This window comes from Mustela lutreola, chromosome 1 (genome assembly GCF_030435805.1).
Source record: "Mustela lutreola isolate mMusLut2 chromosome 1, mMusLut2.pri, whole genome shotgun sequence".
NCBI lineage: Eukaryota > Metazoa > Chordata > Mammalia > Carnivora > Mustelidae > Mustela > Mustela lutreola.
The window spans coordinates 273,318,394-273,335,108 of record NC_081290.1 but is presented as its reverse complement, the minus strand read 5'-3'; the positions used below and the strand labels follow the sequence as shown (position 1 = coordinate 273,335,108).

Below are 16,715 nucleotides of genomic sequence, written 5' to 3'. Positions count from 1 at the left end.
TTTTGGCTTAAAAAAGGCTCATAGCTTGTGTTTCCTGCAGTGGGGCCCTGGCTAGCACTCCACCATCCCCTCCTGCTGGGCACTGGGCTTCTTTTATGATGACCAAGAAATAGACTTTTATTTTGTTTAAGCCATGCAAACTCGGGGAGTTTTTTATTACTCACAGCTAAACATAATCCTAACTAATAAAGGGATTAAACAGTAAAAAATGTAAAAGATGGAGAAGTGAAAGCAAATTCCCATTTACCCCAAAAAGCCAGTCCAGAAGACACTTGCAAAAATGCCTAAGGTGTGGGGGTGCCTGTACGGTTCAGCCAGTTAAGAGTCGATAAATCTGACTCTTGATTTTGGCTCGGGTCTTGATCTCAGGGCTGTGGGTTTGAACCCCACCTTGGACTCCACACTGGGCATAGAGCCTACTTAAGATCCTTTCTCTCCTTCTCCCTCTGCTCCTCCCTTCCGCTCTCCCCTAACCTCACCCCCTCTCTAAAAAAGAACCAAAAAAAAAAAAAAAACCTCCTAAGATATGCTTCCTAGGAAACAACAGACACCCAAGTGAAACACTCTGTGAAACAAGCCCTGGATCCAGAGCCAGGCACGTGTTTTTGCTCTGCACTTGCTACCTAACTGTGTGGCCTTGGGCAAATCATTCAGCTGTGCTGGGCTGCAGCTTTCTCATCTCTAACACTGGGATCCTAAAGCCCTGGACATGGTACAATACTGATACTATTGTACTATATACTGCTGGTACACCATTATTGTTTTCTTTTAAATACTGGACCTCCTTCAGAACAGAAAACTTTTTATTTGCTGTTTATCATCTTATCTTTAAGGCAGAGTTAAGTAAAAAAGGATGAGCTATATCTGTACCCTGCTTCACAATAATGTCAGTACCCGGAAGACAAAGGGACGTGAGTATGCAGGTTCTTTTTGTCTCCGTGCATCCATGTGACTCCACCGCTCTAGAATAGTCATGACAAGCCCAGCTGGAGTCTAATCCCACCTCTGCCACTTACCAGGTGTGATACCTGCCTACAGCATCTCTCTCAGCCGTGGCTTCCTTGTCCGTAAAATAAGGCTAATGCCAACCATGTCAAAGATTTGTGAACGTCCCCTGAGAGCTCAAGGAATGCTCAGCACATGGGAAGGGTCCGTCAACAGTCGCCAGTACTACAGTGCACATCCTGAAGGAGGTAAGAGTCCCCGTGGACTCCCACACTGAGCCCTGCTCTCCTTGAGGGCAGGAAAGCAGATAGCAGGCAGGCAAGAAAGTTTAGCAAAGCAATGAGTGAACTCACGGGTGTACACTTGGAGGAAACCTGACACGCCTTCAGAACCGTTTTGAAGGAAAGGGCGCACGGTGATGTTGTACAAGGTACTTGACTTGAGTGAAGGGATGTTGACCCAAGTCTCACTGGTGTTGAGGTTAAAGGAATCCATCGCCCCAGCAACCTGGATCACATAGGTATAGACAGAGGACGCCTCATCATCGTTGATTTTCCAGGTCAGGGTCATGTTGGTCGCACTGATGTTCACAACTTCAATGTCAAAAACTTGACTGGCCTCTGTGAAGACACAAGAGAAGTTAACAGTAACCAGAATGGCCAAGCCAGAGAGAGAAACCCCCATCGGGGCATGCCAGCTAATGTAAGAAGGGCTCGCAGCGACTGTGCCTTCCTCTCCCTCACCAGGTACCCACAGCCACAACACAACGACTGCAGGGGCCCCAGCAAATGTCAGGCGTCATCATCATCATCAATGAAAAACAACATGGCCAACTGCAACAGCACAGTCCGTCTTCATTTCTTCTTGGGAGTTTACTCTTAGAGCTAAGACAGCCCCTCAAACAAGAACACGGACTCTACTCAGGCCTGCGCCCGTGCTGGGCTGACCCAGAAACCCCCTCAAGCATCCCTCCAGATGAACTCTACAGGATCAGTTAAAGATCACACGCTTCAGCAGGAGGCGGGCCCAGGTTCCAAGGTTAGTTCTGCATTAACAGCCGGATAGATCTTGGGAAAATTACTTGAGCTCAGTTTCCTCATCTGTCAAAGTGGGATAACACTCCTAACCTCAAGAAGAGATAACACAGAGCTCACCCCACACTCGCAATCCATCCTCCATCCTTCTACGGCCTGCTCTGTGTCCCGGGAGGCTGCCTCCTACACCCTGCATCCCTGGGATTGGGGGGGCGGGGAGGCCCTGCCTGTCGGCCTGGGATCGGGTTCCACCTGCCAACCTGGTAAGAGATGACTTCCTACCATGACTAGTCTCAGGGGTCTTGGCAATGCTCTGATGATTTCCTGAACTCCATCCCACCTAACTAGTCACTTGAAAAATGCCTGGTATGATACATGTATATATGTGCGTACTTATACGTACGTATGTATGTGTCTACATATATACATACACACACATATACCACATAGAGAGGGTGAAGGTTACTATAATTCTTATTTATCAAGTGCTAGTACAGTTTGACACAAACCATGTGTGTATTCATATGACCGAGAGCCTAAAGCACAATCACTATCACTTTAATTCTGCTCAAACTACTTTAAAAGCAGGGAACCCAAGACCCACACTAATCCACAAAACTCCTTTCAGCAAATCAGGCGAAAGGTCATTGGGTGGATCCAGCTCTGGGGTACAGTGCTTGGCAAGGGGCCCATTCACCCTCTTGCACAAGCATCTTGCGTGTCGGACAGCTCCACCACTGTCAAAGGCACCCCCAGAGGGTCCATTCCTCCCCCTCCTCCGACCTGACCCCCACTCCAGACACCAAGCCCTGCCACCTGCCGACCTGCTGGGTCCCTGAGGGTCCCTGGAAGCCAAGCCGTCTTTCCTACAGGTATATCCTCCTCTCTCCACCCACACAGTAGCATCCCCACTAGAAGAAAGGAGGGCACGAGTGGACCCTCCTTCAAGGCAGATGCCAGGAAAAGCAAGAATTCTTTACAGACACCACCCATCATAGGCATCCTGCCAGGAACAAGGCCTGTGCAAGGAACATGGCCAGGCCAGCCACTGCCCCTGAGTACTCTGCAAGCATGTCTCTGAAAGAGACACCCAACTCTTAAGCTCCTGATCACATCTCCCTAGGAAGGAAATCAACCCCTGCGGAATTACCGGGGCCTCAAACCGTCACCGGCTCCCTGTGCCTCTCTCTACCTCCATACCTCCATATCAGCGACCTGCACCTTCACACACGATGTTGCCTCAACGGACATGACTTCCTCCCTCTCTCTGTTTATCCAAATGCTATTCTCTCTTCAAAGCAAGTTCAGATCCTGCCTGCGGCAGAGACCTTCCCTTGGGATTTGATGTGAGAATCGTGTTCCACCTTCCGATGTCCAGAGCCCTCAGTGGGCAGCTGCCGTGGGCAGCGGCCACGTGTTGCCTCTGCAGCACCCAGTGCCCTCTTCCCAACAGCACCCCAACCCCCCTTGATGGGAGGAAGTGACTGTTGGCCATGTAAAAGCTGGGGGACAGCGCTCCCTTCCCCAACACAGCCACCCAGAAAGCAGGAATGGGATACCCTCTCCATCGTGGGACTTTGCTCCTGGTACAGTGTGATCCAGCGTTCCCGAGTTTCCTGGATCCTAGTCTTATCTTTTGCCCTGTGTCCCCCAGTCCCCACCCCATCCCTCCATCCTATGGGTCTCTGGCAGCCTTTGAGAACAGGTATATTTTTGGATCAGGTAACCAGAGTTAGTTCACGTCGCCTCGGCCTGGTCCCCAAGGGCGACGCTTCTTGCAGCATTTATTCCCGGGCCCACATGCCTCTCTGTGCACGTGCATCTCCCTCAACTCCCCGTCTATACCCAAATGCCGTCAGGGAGGAACCGCGCGTTTCTTTGCTCCCCCATCAGCACCAAACCAAAACACCCCCAAACACTGGTGAGTGTGCAGAGCAGAAGCACCACTGAACTCTAGGTAGGACGTCACAACGTGAATGTCAACGAGCTTCAGCAGGGAGGTCAGTATGCATTCCAAGGCTGGGCCAGAAAAATAAAAAACTTGTTTTCTCATCCGATGGAGAAAATCTTTAGCCAACAATGACAACACGAACACCTATTAATAAGAGAAAACTAGGACACGACTTTGTCCCCCAGGTTCGTGTGCAAAGGCACAAAAGAAAGACACGAGGTGGCACCTGGCGTCTGCACATAGTAGCAGCTCCCAACACGCTTTCCTGAGCTGGAAGAAGGAGGCGTCTTGGCTGCAGAGGGAAGAGGAAACTCACTGAAACTGCTCTGTCCAAAACCTCTTCCAGAAAACGCCCTCTGACAACCAAACTGCTGGTGAGGCAAGAGAGAACTGCAAACCAGAATCCCAGAGGACAAAACTTGGGGCCAGAACACTCTGGCTGAAGACATTCCACAACATTCAACGTACCCGTCCTGAAAGTTACGTTTTGGGGTTGCCCTTCTTCACCCCCGGCTGCTTGAGGATACACGGTGGCCTTGTACTGCGTGTTGGGCTTCAGCCCGAAGAGCCACACTTCCGTGTTTCTGGTCAGAGGATGGTGAGAAGACGGGTCTGTGGAACTGAGGGTGTACCCATACACCAGGGCAGTGGGCGTCCTGGGCGGCGGGAGGGCGCCCTCTGTGTTGCTGGCATCTGTTTCAAACACAAAAGTCAAATACACTCACTGCCACAGAAGCCCAGCCCTGTCCCCTTGCAGCACCTCCCCTACCAGAGGACACCTCAAACTCTGCCCTTCCTTCCCTTGAGAGAGAGACATCCTCCTACAAAGGCCCCAATCTCAGGCAGGCATTTTATTTTCTACTTTTATCCCAGGGACCACCAGACAACTGTGCTTCTCCTTCCAACTTGACTGTTCGCCCCTTTTCTCAGGAAATCGTCTCCCACCCAGCTCTAAACATGGTCCTCCAGGGACAGCCACGGGACTCAAACCCAGAGAGTCAGAGCCCACTCTAGAAATATCTCCTCTTCTGATAGGGGGTGACACGGGGTACCTGTGGGGAACCATGTCTCCCAGAGCTGTGTGACGGGAGCCACTCTGAGAACGAGGTTGCTAAAGAAGGAAACAGGAAGAGGAACTGGGAGTCCCCTCGTCTCTTTCTTCAAGGCCTTGCTGCCCACCGTGGGAAAACAGACACAAGCCAGTAAGTTGCTCTTCCAGCTCAAGCTACTTGAAGTCTGGCTCCTGTCACTTGCAGTCAAGAATCCTAACACCCACTGTGCAGTCCTGTTTCCTTAAGTGTAAAATGGGGATTAAGTATGTGTTCTCAATCCACAGGGTCACTTCTGAAAACGCTTAAAATCTGCAAATGACTACACCACTGGCAATGCAGACGATGTCTGCTAGACTTGCCTGCTAAGCATCCCTGTCCTCAATGGGCATGGCAAGTTCCTCTGATGGCCCTGCTCACGTAAACACATCTGTTGTTCATTCGGTGGAAAGCTGAAAGAGCTCGTGGAGCCGGCTCCTTTCCGGGATGCCAGACTCAAAAACTTTCAACCCCCATTATCATTCCGAGCCCCAGCGATCTGACCTATAAAATAAGAACATCTCTCTACCTTCTTCATATAAATGAAGGGTCAAACTAAAATGTGGAGGAAAGCCCTCAATAAATTCTAAAACTCTATAGAAATGTAAGAACGACACTTAGCAGTCATGAAAAATCAAATCCAGAAAGGCAGATGAGAAGCACACACTTTGGTAACTCACCTAAGCCACTGCCTGTGACCGAGGGCTTTCTCTGTTCATTTGGTTCTGCAAGTGTCAGGGTGACATTGTGTGGAATCCCTGGTTTCAGGCCCAAGATATTGGCCACTAAGTCTTGAGTCAACTCCTTAGGACTTCCAACATCTTCAAGGAGCAGCCGGTAGGTGGAAGTACCATTGCCAGTCTCCCAGGTAAGAGCAGCCTTTGTCACCCGCACGATGGAATACTGAAGACCAGAGACTGGACTGGGCTCTATTTGAAAAACACACAGTGGACACTGATGGAACAATGGGCAGTCACCTTTCATTAGGAATGACTGGGGCCACTGAGGTTCTCACTAACAATACTTTCTTGATATCAGGGTCCAGGGCAAATCCGTCATTTCACAGAAGGAAAAAGTAGATATAGCATGACGGGGAATGAAGGATACACCCACAGCCCAGGATTTTTAGGATCTGTAGTATTCCCCTCCACAGTTCACTTCAACAGCGGTGTGACACTCTGAAATTGTCCTCAAAATTGACAAACAGCAGCATTTAATCATATTTGTTTAGGGCATGGGAACAAGGCAGGAAACAAAGTGATTGTTTACTATTTCTAAAGGTCCCAATTCAAGATAACAACAAAAATAATGCCATCTCAGAGCACCTAGACATTTCAACTAAGGAGCTCATTCCTGTGTTGCAACCCAAAGGTGCTTTGGAAGATTTCCGATCCATCGCCCCACTGTTCTGTCCGTCACCTGATTTGGCTTGCTGTAACATAAACCAGCCATTTCGGTCAACGTGACATCCACTCCCTTCATTCTGGAAATGGCAAGGTAGACACACTGAGAGGAGGAGTGACTGGCTCAGGGTCACACATCACGGGTGGAATCGGGGAAATCAGAACCCAAGGCTCCGGCGCTGAGCCCATGAGGTCCACGGAGTGCTGCGGGTACAGCAAACCCTGCCTGAGGTCTGCCGGGGCGGCACCGGAGGCCATGGTGGGCTCTGAAGTGAGCTAATCCACTGTGATTCTACCCTTCACGCCAAACATTTTGAGCTCAAAGATTCCTAAATGGGGTCACTCCTGTGTCCTTTTTCTTTTGAAAAGAAATGGAACAGCCATCAAGTAGCCAGAGGAAGGACTCTGGGTAAGGGGTCCCAGCTTTTGCGCACTATTGTGCTCTGGGCCCGGGCTCCCTCCGTGCCCGCCACTTCCTGCTCAATAACCAAGCCCTCAGATGATACCTCAGTATTATAACGCCTCGGCATTACAGTTTGTCACTGTGGCCCTCAGGGTTACTACGAGGACAGGATACTGTATTAAGAACAACTAAGCACATAGTACATGCTCAGCAAATAGTAGCTGATGAACGAAGCCTTGTTCCTGGGACTTTCAGACAGAGTGAGGACACTCAGCTCCTGGGCTAGCTCTTTCTTGCCACCTCTCGACCTCCTCTTTCCTAGGGACACCGGTGCTGTGTTCCCTTGTCCCCATCACCATTGCTGAATTCCGTCATCTTCCTCCTCCTCCTCCATGCTCTTCCTCTTCTGCCTGCCCTCTCCTCCTGCTCTTCTCTCTTTTATAATATAGCAAATCTCTATTAAACAGTTTTTTGCCTCTAAAACTCTGCTCTGAGGAGCTCCGAGAGTTTTTCTGAAGGCATCTGTGATACCCCAACCCTGTAGCTCCCCCTCGTCCCAGTTCTTTTTATTTATTGGGCTTCTGGGCAAGATTTCATTATTTAAAGAAATTGTTTCCTGACCTTAAAAAAAAAAAAAACCCTGCTGAAAACCACTGGTTTTGTTCGCCTGTTCCATTTGAAGGAGACACTGTGCTAAGCAGGTGGTCTCTTCAAGCCGTGGGCTCCACGAGGTCAAGCTTCCATGGCCCTCACCAGTCAGAGAGATCACATCTCCAGGTCAGAAAACCAACAGAGGATCTCATTTTTAAGTTTTTGGTTCTTCTCAGCTTTAAAAGAGCTTCTCATCTCTTTTTTATAGTTTTGGTTCTTTTCAGCTTAAAAAGAGAGAGAGAGCTAAATTTGCAGCTATAACACGTGGCTCAGGATACTGACATCTAAGCTAAATAAAACTCTAAACCTTCCCAAGTGTCACGGGGCCATTATTTCATCTGAAACGCACACTCCTCTATAAAGTATACCCAACTTTCAGGCCCAGCAAAAACTCCTGAGAACACAAACACAGCATCAACTCTCCTGCAGAGGTTTAAGCTTCTTTTGAAGAAGCCTACTAATTACTGGAGCCATTACAACACATGGCTAATGAGGTCTCTGCCCCCAAGCCTTAGCAGAAAATATTGCCAATAACAGCAAAGGATTTTTAAAACGGAACAGCTGGAATTAATTAAAACTTCCCAAAACACCGAGGACCCTAATACCAAATAAGCCAGCCACCTGAACTCCTGGGCTTAAAACAATAGAGAATCTTTTTTCTCTTCCACCGTTAGCAAAAACCAATCTCTCCCCAACAGGCAAACTGAATGGACATGGCTCAAGGACACAGGATGAAAAGGAACGGTTCGCCATCATTCCTGGAGGCTCATCTTACCTGGTGTGTCATTTATGGCCACGGAATCTCTTGACGTCCCGGCAACTGTTTCTGAAGTGATAAAGGACGTGTTCGAAGTTGTTGGATTAAAGCCTGCAGTGCCATTCCGTATTGGATCTTCAGCCCGGGTGTTCCACTCACTCTCTACCTTGCTCTTTTCTACATGCGTGTACCCAGAATCAGTGCCACTCACGTTTGCCCATGCTGTGGTCATACTGGTTGTATTGATGGAAAAAGCTTCAATGTCAAACACAAACATGGGTTCTACTTAAATAACATTTCCCAAAGGACAGAAAAAATTATATTTAAATAAGAAATGTAAGCCTGGCTGGCTCAACCTGCCTTTGGCTCAGGCCATGATCTTAGGGTCCTGGGATTGAGCCCCACATCAGGCTCCCCATTCAGTGGGGAGTCTGCTTTTCCCTCTCCCTTTGCTCTTCCCTGTCCCACTCATGCTTGCCCTCTCTCTCTCTCTCAAATAAATAAAATCTTTAAAACTAAAAAAGAAACGTAAGAATCAGGACTGCTCTGTATGTCTATTTTTCAGAAGTGAATTGTACAATGACAGAAGTTTATTTCCCTTTCTTTGCCTCCTGGACTTTCCTCCAGCAAACTAATTTTAGATACATATACATATATGCATGCTTGTATGTTAGTAAGGCAGAAGGCTTTAAAACAAAGACCAAAATGACAGAAATCAGCAATGTTGGCTGTGACTTGAGTATGGATTAAATCTATCTAGAGGCTGATATAAAGAAAGACCTAAGAGGCAAAAGGAGTCTCTCTTGTCATTCTTAGAAAATACTGCCTGTGGAGAGGTCTTACAAGATGCAGAAGCTAACTCTTTGGCCAAACCCTGATATTAGGAGGAAGTTCCGCCATTTTGGGGCACTAAGATGGCATGAGACAGAATGGCATGAAGGGAAAGGAGCTGGTCTTTGAATTCACCCCTGGATGTGAGGACCTCCTCTGCCCCTTAGCCATGTGACCAGGAATGAGTCCCTAAGAACTCCTCATCCTCGGGTTCCTCTGCTGTCAGCTCTAACACACTATTTTAAACATGGACTATTTTTAAGGCACGTGATATGGTAACCAAGGTCGCTGGATTTGGACATTTATAAAATGGGAGTGCAGAGTTCCACCCTGCTGGTCGTCAGCATGTGATTTTACTCAAATGTCCTGGGAGAACATTCTCATTATTTCATCACTGTGGTTCACAGACTTTTTAGCTTGTGTTTCCTTTTTCTTTCCTGTGTCCAAGGCTTTAGCTATGATCTGGTAACAGTTACATCTACAACCACTGAAATGCATGTTACTTAATAAGGCACCAGGAAACTTTTCAGTGATAAATGTGACTGATTTGAGTAGCCAGAAACAGTGGTCATGCAAGCTAACAAAACATTATCTCCCACTATATACTAGCGCTAGAACAGGATTTTATTATGATATTTAAAAGGAATCATAAGTCCCTCATCTCCCCTTCTTCTGTTTTAAAATGCTACCTCTATGCACAGAAGTTCTCTTCTTTGGCACCAAAGATTCAAGCCTCTACAACGTACCTACCAGCCTATCTACCAAACTGATTAACAAGCAAGAAAAAGCAACTGCAGAGCTCTTCCCATTGTTTGTACAAACTTTGCATAATCACTATTATTAACTGAGATTGGCTTTATTAAAAGGTTTCAGCAAGATCTGCCCCCTTTGTGTGGCACTGGAAGAACATTCTAATTATTTTATCTCCATGGTTCACAGACTTTGGGATTTTACCAGTGGGGGTGTGGAGGGGAAGTTCCCAAATTTTGAGGACAGATAAAAGCTACCAATTTTTATTTATTCTAAAAGATACATTTAAAAAAACTACCAAATACTATTATTTTTATAGAAACAAATTATGACCTAAAAAATTAGTAAGGACATAATCCCAGAATAAATGTTGCTATCAATTAAATATACTTAGCTTCACTTAAAACTTCCTATCATAGCCTTATTTTACTCATTTTACTCTAGACCAGGGAACACTTCAATGGACCAGCACTGTTAGCAGCTGGGACTCAGTCCTCCACATAGAAGCAAAATATACAGGAGTCTACTTCTGATTTTCCAAAGCTTACACAAACTCTGTACATCAGTTTAAAAATAATGGAGCAGGGGTGCCTGGGTGGCTCAGTGGGTTAAAGCCCCGTATTGGGATTGAGCCCCTTATTGGGGCTCTCTGCTCAGCGGGGAGCCTGCTTCCCCCTCTCTCTCTCTGCCTACTTGTGATTTCTGCCTAATAAATAAATAAAAACTTTAAAAAAAGAATAATGGAGCAGCGTAGCAAAAAAAAATACTTATGGGATAGCAGCACACAAAGTAAATATAAATCATACTGCGTTATGAAAAGTAAGTGTTTTTTTAAAATCACCCACGGATGTGGGCTTGCAGAAAAGAAAAATCACAGAAAATATAAAATTTTTTGTCAAAGTTGCTCAACTGATTGAATTCTTTCTTTCACTTGCTGTTGCCACACTCACCCCAATTCTAAAGAAAAACTGGAAACTAAGACTGAACAAATAGGCATTTTCTGTGATTTTCGCATTGCTGTAAATGCTGCTGTGTCCATCAGGGGGCGGTAGCGAACAATACAAGAGAAGAGAGGGAAGTGGTACTTACAGTCACCTGCGCACACCATCTGTAACAGAAAAGAAAACGGAAGTCAGTGCATTCATTCAGCCATGGAAAATGCAAATCAGGAATAAAGCAGTTGAGAATTTAATAATGGAGCTGGGGTGTTAACGAGTACATTAAAAAAAAAAAAAAAAAAAAAAAAAAAAAGCCCCCTGGCAGAGATTAGGGTGCCAGGACACTGGATAAGGGAACTTGGTGAAACCAGAGGTCGCTTACAAACAATGGATTAGCTCGGCTGCGTGAAGGCTGAGCCAACCAGTGTTCTTCCCCCACAGATACATCCAACACTGGAGCAGCTCCCCAGGGCAGCACTCCCTCCTGCCACCGCATCATAAATTGAGGCAGAAGGACACAGAAGCAAGGTCAAGATTCTCTAGGGCGTGGGGGAGGGGTGGGGGAAGCAGGACCATGGCACCCTTTCCCCCAGCCATGTTCAGGTTGCAAGTACAGAATGTAAAGCCAGGTGCGCACACGACGGTAATCAACGGAGTTGGGGATTTTTGTTGTGCAACAATCCAGCTTCTTCCTTCTACCAGTAGGTGGCAGTAATCTTTTTCTCTCCCCCTGCCACCCGCCCCCCCTCCCCCAATTATATGGCATGCAACTTTGGGAAGCGTGAATTTCCAAAACAGAACAACCTTAAAGATTATTTATTTAGTTAAGTGTCTCAATCTGCCATCTTTAGATCCCTGGAGGTCCTCAAAGATATTCATTGTGAGCCATAAATTATTCCCCCATACTTTAAAAACCTAAAATAATTTGAGGTTGTACATTTTACTGTCTAGAATACACATTTTTGGGTAACGGGATTTTTCAAAGTATGGCCCTCATGAAGAGGAAAATAATCAAGAGGGATTCTAGTGGGGGAAAAATGTCCTCCAGCTTCCCTTCACACTTAGAATATAATCATGATCTCATCATGCCCTTTGAAATGTTCCTGAAGCTGGTTCTCTCTTACAGCCTTTACATATTGATTCCTTTCTCCAAAAACACTCTGCCCCAGACCATCCAATGTCATGGCCTAAAAGGCCACCTCTTCGGGGAGTCCTTCTCCAATCAACCAGTGAAACCTAACACCTCTGGCTCTTTTCTCCTCTGCATTCACCACAATAGTCATCAGCCTCCTTCAACTACAACGCATGAACAGAAACCTCATCTGCATCCATCCCTAGAACGGTGCATACAGTAGGCACTCTAAAAATGACACTGAAAAAAGGAATGACCCTCTTGTTTTATAAAGGAAGTAATTCCTAAGGCGCAGAGGAGGAAGATTTGCCCAAGGTCCTATACAGCAAGGCCAAGGCCAAGGCTGGTCAGGTCCAGAAGCCTGAGTACCCCCCACTCAATCCAAAGGAAACATCCTCTGTGCTTACCAAATGGAGACACTGAAGACAACATTCATTCTCATCTCGGGGGTTAGACCACCGGACAGAAAGGTCTACTCACCAGCCTGTCTCCCAAGGGCCCAGGCACCAGTTCCCAAAGGAATCTGAGGGTTCCTCCTCATTCTTCACTCCCCACAAGTCTCAGGGCCCATGTCCTGTTGATTCTCCTTTCCTACCTGTTGATTCTTCCTTTCCTACCTGTTGATTCCTCCTTTCTTACACACACACATTTTCCATTCCCACCCCCTCAACTCTACCCTCAAGCCTGCACACCTTCAGCCCGTCTTCCTGCTTCCAGCCCCTGCCACCCGCCTATGCCAGGCTTCTCTCCTGTGTCTGATGGACCACAGGAGAGAGAAAAACGAAGACCAGATTGCCAAGCAAGTTAGCATGTGGCAGAAAACCGCCCCCCCTTTTTCTCCCCAGCAGTCGAATAACATAAACTACCCAACCTCCTTACTCTACACTGGCCCGTCCTAGCCCCTTGCGATGTTATCATCTCTTCATACACAGCTCTGCGTTGCATCCTACGCTGGAATCCATTCAGTCAACCATGTACCCAAATACTGCCCACAAACATGGATGCGCTGGACCTGCTCTCAGACCATTTTTAGGAAAGTAAGGGAAATAAGGGCGTAACTGAAGGCAGAATAGAAAGCACTGACAACTCAGTGAACCAGCAAGTCCCGAGCGCCTGCACAGTAGAAACCTGTTGATCAACCAGATAGTGGGACTAACTAAACACCCTATACACTATAGAACCTTCTCCCTCCTCTTTTCTGAGGAGCAGACCTTGGCTATTGAGCCTTCCAGCCTTATTCATGGCTCCCCTCCTGCAGAGATGTGTTCCTGTTTCACTTTGCTTACGCCAGTGAGCCAAAACTCTTTCTCCTTCTCTTCTTCGAGAACTACCACTAGTCTTGAAACTGTGGCTCTGGGCACAAGCATCTTCCTCCAGGCCCCCAAGAAAACCAAACTATGAAGACTACCCTCAATGCCACCCCAACTCAGCCAAAGCTGCAGCCATCCCATCAGTGGTCCACTCTGAACACTGGATTCTTCCTACTCAACACCTTCGTCACAGGAGGTCCCTAACTGCATTTACCTGAAACTTCTAAATTCTCCCCAGCTCCTCTACACGTAAATATCACTCCCACATTCATACCAAAACATACTCATAAATATTCTCTTCCCCTCTCTCCAAGACCCTCTGTAACTGCCCCATTGAACTTGTCTCCCACTCTACCAACTTCAGAAGAACCCAACTCTTCCCTGCCTTCACCCTCCATGGCTACACTCAGGGGTTATGTCCTAAAGACTCTTCTTTGTCCAAATCACCTTGACTTCCCCACTTCCATACTGAGGCCATCATAAACCAAAGCCTCCTAAACCCCAAGCCCTAAATCACAGAGAAAGCCTCCTCCTAGGGCTGAGCAAAACCCAGGCCACATTTCTTTTTTGAAGTGCTTAGGATACACTCACCACAAGAAAGAAAGAAAGAAAGAGAGAGAGAGAGAGAGAGAAAGAAAGAAATTAATTAAAAGCACCAGGACAGGGTAAGATCTGTTACAGTGTACCAGTGTACTTGTGTTTTAATCTTGTCAGAGTATCACTGTGACTCCATCCATAATCCTTCATTTGGAATATTAAAGGCCAAAACCTAAAGGGAGGCCCTTTGTGATGAACACCAAAGGTGAGAGCCAGGCCCTAGTCCTTCATCCACGCACCTGGTTGCCCCTCCTTTTACCTCTCCCTTCAATGAACAGTGAAAAATAAATAGAACTGCTAGATTCCTCTTTCTAAAACATGCTAATATTCACCGGGACCCTGGCAGGGACAGATGGCACACTCAACCAGGGGAACTGAGGATGGTTGGGGGGGGGGGGTGGACTTAGTGGGGGAGGGCCAGTAGGAAGGCAAGAATCCTGGGGCAGTACCAGTTGGACAGGTAAGGAAATGGACTAAGGGGCTGCCTCTCCCCCTTCTCCATCTGGGGCTTCCTAGAGGTCAAGGGCCTCCACTGGTATAGACCTGGAGGTGAGCCTCCTCCTATCGGCAGGGCAGGGTGGAGATGAGTGGGCAGGGGTCTGCAGGGGTACACAGAGAGCTCATGTCCCATCACCGCTGAGAGCCTGTGAATTGGTAGGCAAGGCCTAGCAGGGTGACCAAGAGGTTTAGGTTCAACTGCCCCCGACGTCGGGAGCTCTGGGGCTTGAGGGTCTCTCCAAGCCACCTGTTTCATCAGTCTTAAACAGTGGAAGGATATATGCAACACTGATGCCCCGTTTGAGATCTCCCTGAGGCTCAAACAAAATAAGGTTTCCATATTCCCAGTCTAACAGCCGTCTTCCTGCCTCACTGAACCTCTGAAGCTGCCACCTTCAGCAGCCTTGATGACCTTCGGCGATGGCTCCAACCCCCAGGAGCGTCCAGGCTCTGAGCCCCTTCCAGTCCCTGCCACTCAGCCCTTTCCCTACACCCTGCACTGTGCCCCACTCTGGCCCAGTTGCCGAAGATACCCAGGGCACTTCACGTGGTTCCAAGTTTCCAGGTACTCAGAGGCACGAGAAGCAGGAAAGAACAGGACAGTGCAATGTGGAGAGACAGCCAGGAATGACCCCAACCACCCCGCTACATGGGCAGGGGGTGCCCAACGACATGGTGAATGTGGGGGACAGGGAGCAAGGGGCTCAAGGGGTTCGAGGGTGATGTGTAAGGGAAGAGTGGTGGAATCACCACCCAAAGAGGGACCCCATGCAGGGACCTAATGCTGACTGACTCTACTTATTATAATACTGATTGAGTGCTTAGCTACTGGCCAGTTACGGTGCAATCAGGGGTCCCTTCAACATCTCAGTCAAGCCTTACAGCCACCCCAGGAGGCAGGAACTGTGTTTAACCCCACTGTCCAGATGAAGAAGCTAAGCCTTGGAAAAGTGAGGCTCCTGACCCAGCATCTCACAGCTAGGAAGCTGAATATTCCAGCACTGGTCTCCCAGGTTCTGAAGGTCTACACCTTCACCCCTCCCAAGAGCACTCAGCTGGCTTGTCCCTGAGCAAGTCTCAGGCTGGCTTCCAGGCCTGCCGGCCATGAACCTCTGCCTTCCACACGGGCCTCAGGGACAGGTCTGTTGACCCATTTAACTGGGCTCAATTAAGAAGGCTTCTGTGTGTTCTCAGAAAGAGCAGAGTTTGAGGGTAAACTCACACAGCTGCCTGGATTTTAGCAAGTGACAAATCTTCGGGTTTTCCATTATCCATGTTTGGCTTTTAGGGATGGATAATAAGTGACTGAGGAACACAATGGGTAACAATAGGCTCTTTATCCTTCTAAAGCCAAGCCCACACACCATATGACAATAGTTATTTTTACCCACTGACGTAATTAACCAAAATGTGAACTGCTTCAAGCAATTTTTTAAATCAAATAGCATTTTATGGGATTTGGTACATTCTTCCGAATGCTCATTTATCTCCCATGTGAAAAGCCCCCAACAGCTTCTGTAAAACCAGTCCCTGAAAGGTAAATCATTGATCATGAAAATGGTAGCCGGAGTGGGCTGTCCCTCTGAACCCAGAAGTCAGGCAATAAACATCACTCCCCAGAAGACAAGTATGTTGTTATGAGGTGATCTGAATACCTAGCATCCTTTTCTACCCTAGAGTCTGAAAGGCCAGGGACAGGCAGGTCAACAGGTGGCATGACAAAGTGTTACCACACCACAAGACAACAGACCAAGCCAGGCTCACCCTGCCTATGTGGGACTCTCGAAACTTGATGCTGTCATCAAAAGGGATTGTGGAGGGATGCCTGGGTGGCTCAGTTGGTGAAGTGTCTGCCTTCAGCTCAGGTCATGATCTCAGGGTCCTGGGATCTAACACCGCATGGGCTCCTTGTTCAGCAGGAGGCCTGCTTCTCCCTCTGCCCCTCCCCCAGCCCATGCTATCTCTCTCTGTATCTCTGTCTCTCTCTCTCTGACAAATAAATAAAATTTTTTTAAAAGGGGGGGTTTTGTGGAAAAGGATCAGCATCAGCCAGAATTCTGTGACCCAAAACAGCCAGGTGAGGTTTTGTCAGAAAGGATGAGCGCCAACCAGCCTACAAAAACCAGAGGCTCACCTCTTCCCTCTTGGGATGGTTGGAGGCATGACGAACTCCTCCAAATGCACGGAGGAAAAAGTAACCAGAGGGGCTATTTTGGTGAGGCTATGTGAACTTTGAGATGCAGAGCTGAGGAAATCCCAGGCCAGAAGTTTCCATGGGTATTTTTAGCAGCAGGATTATTTTTTCAAGAAAGAATCTTCTGGAGAACTACATGTACAGAGCTCCACATTCATACATATCTATATCTATACATCTATCTATCTATATATATATACATGTACATGTGTGTACAAGTCTGCTTAGACATA

General features: G+C 47.6%; 1 protein-coding gene across 1 annotated transcript in view; it reads right to left on the bottom strand.

Moving 5' to 3' along the window:
* Nucleotides 1–16,715, bottom strand: part of PTPRJ (protein tyrosine phosphatase receptor type J) — a 143,454-nt gene that overhangs the window by 26,456 nt on the left and 100,283 nt on the right. Inside the window, exons 2-6 of the mRNA XM_059142478.1 lie at nucleotides 10,903–10,921; nucleotides 8,251–8,487; nucleotides 5,699–5,947; nucleotides 4,399–4,623; nucleotides 1,299–1,565 (exon numbers count right to left, since the gene is read on the bottom strand). Coding sequence (XP_058998461.1) covers nucleotides 1,299–1,565; nucleotides 4,399–4,623; nucleotides 5,699–5,947; nucleotides 8,251–8,487; nucleotides 10,903–10,921 — 997 coding nt within the window. The remainder of the gene's footprint in view (nucleotides 1–1,298; nucleotides 1,566–4,398; nucleotides 4,624–5,698; nucleotides 5,948–8,250; nucleotides 8,488–10,902; nucleotides 10,922–16,715) is intronic.